A 12,249-nucleotide genomic window follows, 5' to 3' on the forward strand; every position below is an offset into this window, starting at 1 on the left:
GGTGTAATGTGCTACTGTTTGATATAACATTTTCTGCTGGAGAGGTTTCTCTGTGTCAATTTGGTTAAGAAGTGCCCTGATTCTTTGCAGTCCTTCTGCAGCTAGGAAGCTTGTGGATGAAGGGATAAAGACATTGGAAGGTGAGTGTACCATAAACCTTGCTGATTTCAGAGCCTTTGATTGGAAGAATGTGAAAAGGTTATGACTCAAGTTGTGAAAAACTGCTCGCTGCATAAATGGCAGCAGTTATACAATTAAGGATAGGCATTCAGCATTCCAAAGCTGAGTCAGTGCAGGGAAGAAAGGCACCAGATACATTTTCAGATGGGGATTCTCCCAAAATATGGGGAAAGGGAAAGTGACTTGGTTTGAAGAAACAGGCTTTTTCAATTATTTCTTCTAGTGCTGCAAACTCTGAAGTGCATGGCTTTGGTAGTACCTATGTGCTTATGTTGCATAAGTTTGATTCCACTGACACTGCATCCATCCCTTTCTTTTCGTTCAGCACCTAAGAGCTGGATGTACGCTAGATTCATACATTCTAAGGTAAAAAGGGACCACTGTGATCATCTCGTCTGATTACCTACATAGCACAGGCTATAGAACTTTTCTGAAATAAATCCAGTTTGAACTAGAGCATGTTACATAGAAAAACATCTGGTCATGATTTAAAAATTGCCAGTGATGGAGAATCCACCTCAACCCTTGATAAACAGTTGAAATGGTTAATGATCTTCACTGTTAAGAACCTGTAAGCTACCATATTTGTTAAGTCTCTCAGTGTGACAACTCATTTACTCTTGAAACCTCATACTTTTTGGAGATTCTTACACATGATTGGAATGTTACTGGTGTGATGGAATGGGGAATTACTTGAAGATAGGATTGCTGCCTGTTGTGGTTGCTCTGTGGACATTGTTGTTGTTAAAACTGCCATTTTCTTTTAAGGTCTTCTACTTTGATGGATACTTTAATTGCACCTTAAATATTTTTGCCTGGGAATGTAAAGACGTTTTTTGGGACACAGGCTACTAGATAAGACCCTTTCCTTCCCAGGTTGCCCAGCCTTTCTCTCCCTCCTGCTCATTCTTGTGTTAGGCCACCACTGCCCCTCTTAATTTCTCCTTGGCAATTTTTAAATCAAGATCAGCTCTTTCTTTAAAAGATGTGATTTGGTTCAAAAGGAATTACATTGGGGAAGTTCTATGGGCTGTTATACAGGAGGTCAGACTAGATGATCACAATAGTCCCTTCTGGCCTTATAATTTATGATGTCATAAATTATATACAGTAACTCCTCACTTAACGTTGTAGTTATGTTCCTGAAAAATGCAACTTTAAGTGAAACGATGTTAAATGAATCCAATTTTCCCATAAGATTTAATGTAAATGCAGGGGGTTAGGTTCAAAGGAAATTTTTTGGTGCAGACAGAAGGCATTATATACTGTACTGTGGTTGGGAAGTGCCCCTGGCTTACCCCACACAGGTACAGCCCACTGCAGGCAAGGACACTAGGAAGCTCCTTTGCAGCAGCAGTGGCAGCTTCCCCGGAGAAGAACAGGCGCCGACTTTGCCGGGGGATGCTCCAGGCCCACCTCTTCCCATCCCTGCTCCACTCCAGGCCCACCTCTTCCCACCCCTACTCCACCTCCTCTCCGGAGCACGCCACATCCCTGTTCCTCTCCCCCTCCCCCGCCCCCAAAGTCCTAAGTGCCGCCAAACAGCTGTTTGGTGGTGGGGGAAGCGCTGGGAGGGGGAGGAGAGGAACTTGTGGAATGCTCCTTTGTAAAGTCGCTGCTCTTCCACAGAATCTTACAAGCAGTGGACAGAGCAGGCAGCCAAACAACGTTATAAGGGAGCATTGCACAACTTTAAACGAGCACATTCCCTAATTGAGCAGCGACATAACTTTGAAACAACATTAAGCAGGAGGACGTTGAGTGAGGAGTTACTGTATTGTGGCCCATAAAATATGCAGAAACTGATTTTGGTAACTAGCTGTGCCAACAAACTGCTCCAAAACCAGTTCAAGTTACCATTCTTGCCAACAGACTAAAACAAATGTGGGGATTCTAGGCCATGCCATTTTGGAGATGTATCAAGCTGGGAAACAATCCTGGATTGGCGCTCCCTTCCTTTTTTGAGCCTCATATTTTATCTTCGCATAAGATCACACCTTGTCCATCAGTGCAGCCCTTGGACTGTGGTAACTTGCTTCAGAGGCCACTTCAGTCTGGGATGGTCCAAATCAAAAGACCACCTTCTGCTTCAGCTGTTCCAATACAGCTGAAGGTTTGGCCCTTTATAAATGTAGAAATCAACAAGTATGCACTGAGCACGATATTAAACATTACAATGACTACTCCTTACTGATTTTTTTTTTTTAGGTTCACTATTTCCTAAGACAGTTTTGCTCAGTGACTAGAACTGACTTCTTGGGTGCAACTAAGTGGGACTTTTAATCTGTGAGGAGTCGGGGTTGTATGTGGATTTTGCAGGGGATGGGTTTTATGGTGGGGTTTTTTTTGTTTGTTTGTTTGAGGGATTAAAGAGCCCCAGTCTAGCCAGAGTAGAGTTCTCCCCTGAGCAGGCTTTTTGCTAGCCATTTTACACTGCCCTGCAATGCCCTTGCTGCAAACGCTGGCATAAGGGATGTGTCCTGGCATAGGGGTGTGGTTTTAGTAGATGCTACTGCATTCATTCTGTGAGCCATAGGGCAGCCTCCTCATAATTTACAAGCACAACAAAAACTCTTACCCTTTGTGTTTCTCTTTGAAGTTGCTATTGCGTTAAATCATCTTTACAACAAATATCTATTTGCTAAAGTTATTTTCCTCCTCCTGAGTATTTTTTCTGTCATTCTGCTTCTTCCAGATCTAAGGAAAAATGAACACAAGCTAAATCATCATCAGCGAATTGGGCTAAAGTAAGACAGTTTCATTTTCATGGACATAGTTGCTTGGCTTCTGTAAAAATTCCTCCAGAGGCCAGTACACTCTTTAAGATTATAGCAACCATAAGTAGCACACTTAATAGGTAAGATCCAGTTCCATCCCCTGTTCTGCCCTTTTCTCAGTTGCTCATAACTTACCCAAACAAATTTCTTTGGGAATGAAATTAGCTGTGCTTGGTCACAGTCCAAAGATGCATTGTTTTAGAAAGGTTTAGTCAGCTCAGCCTATCCACTTTTGAGTTATTAAAGGTGGCGAAAAAACCAGGCTTTTCCTCTCAGGTTCTGATTTGAAATGTTGTGTCTGGATCACTGAGAGTCTAAATTCTAGAAAAATTGATGGTTTGGGTGCCTCTGACCACTGGTTAAGGAAAGCTTTCTGTTTGCTGCTGCTGAGTCAGTTCTTAAAGCCATGAAGTTCTTGTCCCCTTTGGAAGGCTGCAGAAGAAATTCTTGATACAGTATTCCTGTATGATAGCAGTACTTCCTCTCCCCTCTGAAATCTGTTTTAATGGTGGTGAAAGAGAGGACCTGCGGTGATGGGAATTTCTGAGGTGTTTGAGACTAGCAAAAGGAACCTGTGATCATTGGTTTGCTATCACTGTCTAGGTTATTAGTTTCTAATCAATTCTAATCAATCAGTTTAATGTAAAATGTATGGAGTTTTATCTAATGTTTGCTTGGTTAAATTTTAAATGCATTGCCTTACTCATAGTCATTCAACTTCTTTTTTATTTGTACAGATATTTTGAAGACTTTGAGAAAAGAATCCCTAGAGAAGAGATGTTACAGATGCAGGTAAGATATAATCTTCCTCAACAAAGTAAGGCAATGAGAACAAATGAAGAAGGTGTTGTCAGTAGCTACCAGTGTGGTGCTCTGCTCTTGTTCAATGATGATAACAGTCGGCTGCGTGCGTGTTCCCTCTGTGTGCTGCCCCAGCTCTGCACAGATAGCTGACACAGCAGACCCCGAGAGAACCCCCAATGACCACAGACTCTAATAAGGTACGAAGGAACCCGAGCCAGGTTTATTGTCAAACGAAGCACAGTAATAGTTTCCCGTATGTATGTCTACAAAACATACTACGAATTTGTGCCCCCTGGCAATGGACCAGCTCAGTCAGTAGCGGGACTTTCCACTGCCCCCTAGGCCAGACAAAGATGCGCACTCCGGGACCTACTTTTATACAGTTACAGGACAGATTACTCATCCCTACTGACGTATTGAAGTACAGCCCCTTGACTCATTGGGGGCTGTCTCCTCCTTTGATCATGTTGTTTCTATCCACCATGCTGTCCTTTTGACCCTGTCTTTAAGATGCACTTGCTTCTAGCAGCCCTCTTCTTGCCAACTTCTGTGAGTGGGGCCTACCTCTGGCTCACAGCCCAGCTTTTGCTTAGCAGTGCCTGGAAGTACTTTGCTTCAGGCCTCAGACTGGGCCTCTGACACAAGAGGTTATGTTTCAGGGCCTCATCTTACTACAGAGGGCAGCTCAAATGATTTGATCTTGCTCTCTTTTTTTTCTCAACAGGAAATTGTATTGAAAGAGGTTAAGAAACTGGACCCCGAATATATTGCTACAGTCTGTGGCAGTTTCAGGCGAGGTTGGTACTCCACTGTGCCGTCACATTTACATCATGGTTCTAGAAGTCAAAACTTACTGACAGATGTCTGAATTGTGGACCTTAAGGTTTTTTGTTTTTTTTTTAATTTGTACTAATGTGCATAGTCCTTAATGCAAAATCTGTTACACTGACCAGATGGAATAAACTTACTTCTTGCTTTTTGCTTAGACTGACTAGTTCAGTTTGTACATATAAGGCTATGGGTGCGATATAAAAAGAAGCGGAGTAGGATGCTGCGAATTGTAAAACCAAAGAATAGTTTCCTTTAAATTTTCCTTTTCCTCAAAACTCTTGCATCTGCTCCAGAATTACTCTGGAGTTTTTCTTATTACTGATGTGCAGACATATAGCATAACAGAACCTTGCTAATTCACACAAATAATAAACACCCATTGAAAATTACTTCCTATTTTGCAAATTTCAGTAAGTGAACCAACTCAATTAAAAAATCAAAACTAAAATTTCATAAAATGTGACATGTTTACTTATTTTGGCATCTGTAGTTTAATCTTTTATGATTACTTCTAATAGTGTAGTATGAAGCATAAGAAACCTCACTACTTTAGTCTATTAATTATTTGCTGAGCAGTGTGAGGTTGACTGTAATTTTTTGTGTGAATTATATATGAAGTCCTCCAGCTTAAAAAATAAAAACTTTATAAATGTCATTGTCCATAATCAGCCACTGTTCACGCCCGTAGTAAAAAGTCTAGCATTCGAATGAAGAAAGACTAATGAAGACTTGCGTATATGTCATGTTCCCCAATTAAGTTTTATTTTAAATATACCTATGCCAGACGTAGATTTGGTACAAAATAGTTGTTAAGCAGTTTAGAAGTTGTTCTTATTCAAAATTGCATTTATTAAATAACAGTGATCTGTCTTTAAACACCATAACACTATATAAACATTAAGAATAAGAGGCACAGAGATGATACTTTGCTGTGTGATCAAGTAGTCAAAGTACTAACTTGGTTGGTTGGCCTCTGTGGAGCAAGTCGGTGATCTCAGCTCAGTATCCAATGAAAAGTATCCACATCACACAAGCTGCCACCAAAATTGGTACTAATTGGTAAATGCTTGACAGTTTCATCAGAGTCCCATGAAAATTAATCGACTTCTTAGCTCTGTTGGAGTCTCCTGTCATAGTCAACATATGAGAGTCAGTTTGTTTCAGTGCATTGTCTTGCACAAACGTAAACTGATGAGGGATCCGCAGATGCATCCGCATGTTAAGCTGACATCGCTGCATGGTTTTTTTTGTTTTGTTTTATTTTTTTTTTACCAAAGCCTACTTTCTTTGCTCATGTTTCCCTTCGACTTTTTCTATTCTGCTATTCTCGATGGCTTTAATTGCAGACCAACAGGTCTGCGCCATCCTAATTTCTCAGCACCAGCAGCTTCCCATGTGTTCAGGTTGACGTGGCCAGCTTTTAAGTGAGCTTTCAGAGTGTCATGTCATTTTCATTGGCCCCCCAGCGTAGGTGCTCCTGTTTTCAATGGTCCTTAAAATATGGCTTTGCGGAGCAGTGTAGCATCCATATGTACAAGGTGACCAGCCCAGCAAAATTGCGCCTGTCTGATTAGGAATTCAGTGCTAGTTATGTAGCACTGGTCCAGAACTTCAGTATTTGGTGTCCTGTCCAACCATTTGATTTTACAGTTGAGATGCATACAGCACATGTGAAAACTCTCTAGTTGCTTCAAGTGCCTGCTATAGTGTGTCCATGTTTCACTCCTGTGGAGAAGAGTGCTTAACATAATTGCATGGTAGACAGTAATCTTGGTGTGAAGTCAAATGTGTCTCTCATTCCACAGGTGGCAGCAAAGTCAACCATAGGCAGAACTGGCTTTAGAAATGCACTGCATGATTTCATAGTCAATTGTGGCATTATCAGATGAAGTGTTGCCAAGATAGTAAAATTTTTCTACTGCATTAAGCACTCTTGTCAGCAATTGCTATTTCAGCGGCAGAATACGTTTTTCTGGGAGCAGTCTGGTAAAGTACTTTGGTTTTCTTGAGGCAGATAGAGTCCAAATAGCTTTGCCGATCTAGAAAAGCCATCTATCGGATGCTGCATGTCTTGGACGGTATGTGCTGTGTGTGGACAATCATCAGTGAAGAGGAACTCCCTAATGAACAAGTCGATTGCTTTAATGTGAGCGCAAAGACACTGGAGATTGAAGATGCTGCGTAGTCTTTGAAAGAATCTAGCAGCATAGCACTAAGGACAATGGTAAATAGTGTAAGTGCAAGTGCACAGCCCTGCTTCATGCTGTTCGTGACAAAGGCTCTGATGAAGCACCGTTTTCCAGCACTCTAGCCAGCATGAATGAGTGCATGATGGTTACAAATTTGTGTGGCCAGCTTAGGTCAAGATTCACCAGAGACCCTCCCGACTAACAGTGTCAAAGGCCTTCATCAGGTCTACAATCACCATATAGAGATCACAGTTTTGTTCCCAGCATTTTCACAAGCCGAAAAATCATGTCTGCTGTTCTGTGTCCCAAGCGAAAGCCATGCTGACTCTCTGAAATGTTATTGGTGATGTGGAAGAATCTGGGGAGCAAGACGCAAGCCAAAATCTTCCCAGCAATGGAAAAAATCAAGATACCACGATGGTTGTTGCAGAGTACTTAATCACCTTTATTTGTATGTATGAACAACTGAAGCACCCTTGAAGTCTTGAGGCATGGTCTTCTGCTCCCAGATGTTGAAGAGCCGTGTAAGCATTTGAGATGTTTGATAACCACTATGCTTATAGATTTCTGGCAGCATTCTATCTAAGCCAGGCACCTTTCCTTGTGACAGTTGTTTTTTGGCGGTTTCTGTCTCGGTAACACTGGCAGCCTAGTGAGTCCTTCATGTATTGGGAACCATGGTACACCATCGATAGCAGCTTTTGAAATTGCAGATGGATGATTAAGTAGACGAAGTGTTCAGCCCAGCGTTGGATGATGTCTGTGTAGTATACTGCCATCTTCACTATGGATGGGAATGCTGCCACAAGATAATGCATGTACAGTACTTGACTCATTGCGTGAGGCACATAAAGCATGGTTATCTGTCAAGACTTCAGTCACTAAGAAAGCCACCTGTCACAGCTCTAAACAATCTACTCTGTCTAAGCTGTGTAAAATAAAAAATGATTGGTGGAAGCACACAGCAGAAAATATTCAACAGGCTGCGGAACAGAAAGACCTTAAACGCTTTTACTATCAATTGAAAATGGTTTTTGGTCCCTTATGTAACTTCTTAGTATTAGCACATTAGGGTTGAGATAGTCAGGGCCGGTGCAATCCATTAGGCGACCTAGGCGGTCGCCTAGGGCACTACAATTTGGGGGACGGCGACCGCGGCGGTATTTCGGCAGCGGGACCTTCCGCCACCTCTGTGTGGGGAGGCATTTCGGGACGGGACCTTCCGCCGCCTAGGGCGGCAGAAAAGCTGGCGGCGCTCCTGGAGATAGTGTAGAGGCTGCCCTATTAATCATAAACTTAGAAATGTAGATTTGGAAGGGATCTTGAGAAGTCATTTAGTCAAGCTACTTGTGCTGTGGCAAGACCAAGTATATACTTGCACCATTCCTGACAGGTCTTTGTCTACCCTATTATTAAAAACCTTAATAACTATTCTGTGCTAGTTCTGCGGATAGAGGAGCTTCTCTTCTTTTCTTTAGCACTAAGATTCAAACACAACCCTCTATGGTCTGTTCTTAACTGATATCAAGACTTACAGCTTTTCTTCTTCACTCTTTACTTTCTCAGGTGCGGAATCGAGTGGGGATATGGATATTCTCCTGACCCATCCAAGTTTCACTTCTGAATCAACCAAACAGGTGCCTGTCTTTCTCTATACAACTTATTACTATTTAAAAGCTGAGTTTTATGAACTTTTATCAGCAGATCATAAAATCATAAATTCCTTTGCATTTGGGTTCATATTGCAGCTTTTTGCATTTATTCCTTGACACCATAATAACTTTTTATAGTTTATTAATAAAATCCTGAATATTTGGGATTTGCATTATATGGGGGATTATGCAAACTACCCTTCACGTGTTTGGATGTGACACGTTTTAATCATTTTGTAGAAGTATTTTGCATAACTCTTATATATGCTAAAGAAATTTCACGCCTAATATATTGAACACAATGTGCGCAGGCCTGGCTCAATAGCTAATGCTTTGCACTGCAGCGAGGAAGATAAAGTTTATTTCAGTCTCTTGCTCCTCAGGCCACCAGGGAATTAGTACTTAGTCCCTGTGGTGAAAAGGGCGTGATCCCTTTTGCCTAATACTACAGAAGTGCTCAAAAATGCTGGCTGTTTGCAGCTGGAAGGACAGTGGCCAGGACCATGGAGGGCACAGAGTAATCAGACAGCTGCTTGTTCAGTGTAATGTGCTTGGTATCTTTTTCTTGTTTATAAATTGAGTGTACTTTTCTGTAGCATTATATAGTGATCCTGATTTATATCACGACAAAAAAAAAAAAAGGCCCTGCCTTCTTTGAGACCATATGCACTTTTGGCAAAAAACAGGCTTTTATTATCTTGTCACCAAAAATAGCCACTTTCAGGAGAGTCCCCCACACCTCCCAAAAAAAGCATTTGTGTTTTAAAATGGAAAAACGTTGTCTCACAAGACGCTTAATGCAGGCTTGACTATTGTATCTGAAGCTATGAGCCTCTTATGGGGCACACCAAAAATGTCATTAATTTACATACCAGTGTCATTACACTCTGTTCCAGAGTTCCTTTATTCTGCTGGCAAGCTATGCAATTGAAGTGGAAGTAATGGATTTGAAGTGTCCACCAGTAGCAAAGTCTTTATTTTTTTTTATATATATCAGTGTCTCCCTCTTCCACTCATTATCACAGACACTGAGGGTGGAAACTCAGCAGAGGATGAGGGCAGACTTAAAGTAGTTGGGTGACCCTGTAATTTTGTGCTCCCAAATATTTTGTTTAAGTGTAACCTCAACTTTTTAGAATTTCCAGGATCACATTTTCTGAGGTGTCAATTGCATCGTTCTCTTAAAGAGTTTTTCCTGTTAGGCAATTGCATATATTTATACCGTTGACACACTTTAATCACTTTTTTTTTAAAATAGGTCTTAAAGAGGAATGAGGTACCTTTTTGTATGGAGCGACCCAACAGAATAGGAAACGAATCTCCCACCGTATATTATGCCACAGAACAATCTTTAACAGTCACTGAAAGTTGGCAGTGCAATTCTTTAGTATTTACAAAAGAATATTTCTAGATTAAATCAAAGCAGATGCTAATGGACCTATGGAAACTAGCAAGCCACAAAAACAGAAGGTCATCAATTTAGAAATATAAGATTTTAAAATTGTACAACAAGTTTTGTCAAGTGTAATGAAAATACTTCAGTGCTCTTCTTTGTCTTGCAATACAATAGAGGTTTGAGAGAACAATTTTCCTTAACCAGATTCTCAAGTAGTGATTTATTTATGGTATGTAATTTCTGCCAAAGTCTCAGAATCTGGTCCTGAAAAAATATTTTCCATCATTGAGATCTCCTTGGTTTTCACAAGGACATATTGTACATCTGTGGGTCACGCTGCTGGTAAACAAACAGGTTCCTCTTTCTTAGTTAGGTAATGTTTCATTTCACTTTGTTTACTTTTGACATTAATTATTGTTTCCAGCCAAAGCTTTTGCACCAAGTTGTAGAACAATTGAAAAAAAACCACTTTGTCACAGACACATTGTCAAAGGGTGATACGAAATTCATGGTGAGTTTTCTTTGAATATTTCATGTAAAAGACAGTATCTCTGTGATTGATATACAAGAAATATGCTGCTTACTGTTACATATCTCTGATTAAAAAAGGAAAGTTTATGCAGTAACTCAGAGTAATAGTTGGCTAGTAATACCTTTTTGTTATAATATTAACTTCCTACAACAATCTGTCTGTTTGCAGTAACCAAAGGAGATAGAATTTTTTCCCCAAGAAGCATTTTATCCTATTGTGTTTATATAAAAAACAAAACAAAAAAGTCTCCCAGCTACATGTGTGGAAATGTTTGTAATGAACAGTCTTTCCTTTTGTAGATTAATGTGCAGTTTTGCATTCTTTAAATTGTAAAAAAACTAACAATACAAAAACAAGTAGTATGTAAGTGAGTGAAAACTCTAAATCCTATCCCCAGGTGACTTACTATCAGAGTCCAGTATGTCATAATGTTCAACACATCTCCATCCACCCTACCAACTACTGTACTCGCTTTCTAATTCTTTTAATGCTTCCCCCCACCGGCCTACCCTTTCCCTTCTCATGCCCCACTACACACCTCTTTACTAACACATCTCTTAGGCCAGATTCTCAGACTCAAAGTACACTCCCACCTTGTTGTCAGTGCCTCTAGCCTATAATGCACTTTCAGCTCCTTCAGCCTACACTGGATGATGATCCTGAAATTTGTCTTGAATTCACAATTTGGTCTAGATAGCCATATATTCGATATGAAACTCTCCAAGATTCAGAGGAACCATCTTCTGCTGTGATAATAGCCTCTGTTACTTGAAGATGTAGACTGCTCTGGTGTGAGTTTCTGTATCATCCTCTTTAGTTCTGGATGCCAGTTTATGGCACATGAGAAATTTTGTGGCTAAGCGCGAACATCTTTCTATTAATTTCACATCTAAATCAAAGTAAAGGAAAAAACCTTCTCTCGGGCTTGACATTCAGAAATAGGGCATTCCTCTGAAAAATTACATCTGAAGTCAACCATCAGGTATTGTAGAACAGAACATGAAAGGAATCTTTGAACCCAGAATAGCTCTGAGGGTTTATGACCAGTCTTACATTTCATTGTAATGTACCTTATCGGGAGACAGACCCTTAAGCTAAGCACTCCTCTTTGTCTGGAAGAACAAGCTGAAGTCTTGTTTTTCAAAAGAGAAGTTGTTTTTGTTTTGTTTTTTTTTAGGGTTTTTTTTTGAGTAGTGAGCAAGTGCTATGATGTTTCACTTCCACCTGGAGTTTTGTCTCTACAGGCTCCAAATACCTTGTTCTTAAAGACCGATGAAAAGTTAATCCCAACAGATGGGTAAAACCATAAGCAACAGTTATACTGGACTGAAGACAGTAATTGATTAGTTCCATTCAATCTTTGATATTAGCTTGATGATGATCTTCAGAAGCCAGAGATTTGTGGGACTGGTGTTGCTGGGCATGCTGTGGGAATCCACTTTTTGCTAAATGATCACCATTAAGTTTATACTAAACCATTATATTCAGATAAACCATAGAAAAGAATGTAAAATATGAACCAGATCCTACACAGTAACTGTTTCAAGTGGATATAAATATCTATTCTTGAAACTTATGAGGCTGTTACAGAGGGAAAGGTATTATCAGGTGGTTCCGTATATTTTCACTTGAAGTAAAGGGGATGAGAATCAGAAATGGATTTCTGTGCTCACCTCAGTTAAACTCTGTGTACAGTTTCTTGTGAAATTAAACTTGTTGTTTTTCCTGGCGTTTCTTAGAAGGATAAAATCAGTGAAGTTGTTGCACTCCGTGCTCCTGGGACAAAAAAAAAATATAAAGAGTAAAATTAAAGTGAACTTCATCCCAATACTCTGGGCTATTCCCAGTTGCTAATTTAATAGAATGGCTCTTATTGATGAAGAATATA

The 12,249-nt window shown here is 40.2% G+C and overlaps 1 protein-coding gene across 3 annotated transcripts in view; it reads left to right on the forward strand.

Moving 5' to 3' along the window:
* The window catches only part of POLB (DNA polymerase beta), a 40,716-nt gene that overhangs the window by 11,024 nt on the left and 17,443 nt on the right, over positions 1-12,249 (forward strand). For all 3 annotated transcript variants that reach the window (XR_010561124.1, XM_065397942.1, XM_065397941.1), the window contains exons 6-11: positions 91-140; positions 2,876-2,927; positions 3,695-3,749; positions 4,486-4,558; positions 8,348-8,418; positions 10,254-10,340. Coding sequence is in view for 2 of the 3 variants with exons in the window: in XM_065397942.1 (XP_065254014.1) it covers positions 91-140; positions 2,876-2,927; positions 3,695-3,749; positions 4,486-4,558; positions 8,348-8,418; positions 10,254-10,340 (388 nt within the window). In the remaining variant the exon portion in view is untranslated. The remainder of the gene's footprint in view (positions 1-90; positions 141-2,875; positions 2,928-3,694; positions 3,750-4,485; positions 4,559-8,347; positions 8,419-10,253; positions 10,341-12,249) is intronic.

Source organism: Emys orbicularis, chromosome 2, assembly GCF_028017835.1.
Source record: "Emys orbicularis isolate rEmyOrb1 chromosome 2, rEmyOrb1.hap1, whole genome shotgun sequence".
NCBI classification, from domain to species: Eukaryota; Metazoa; Chordata; order Testudines; family Emydidae; genus Emys; species Emys orbicularis.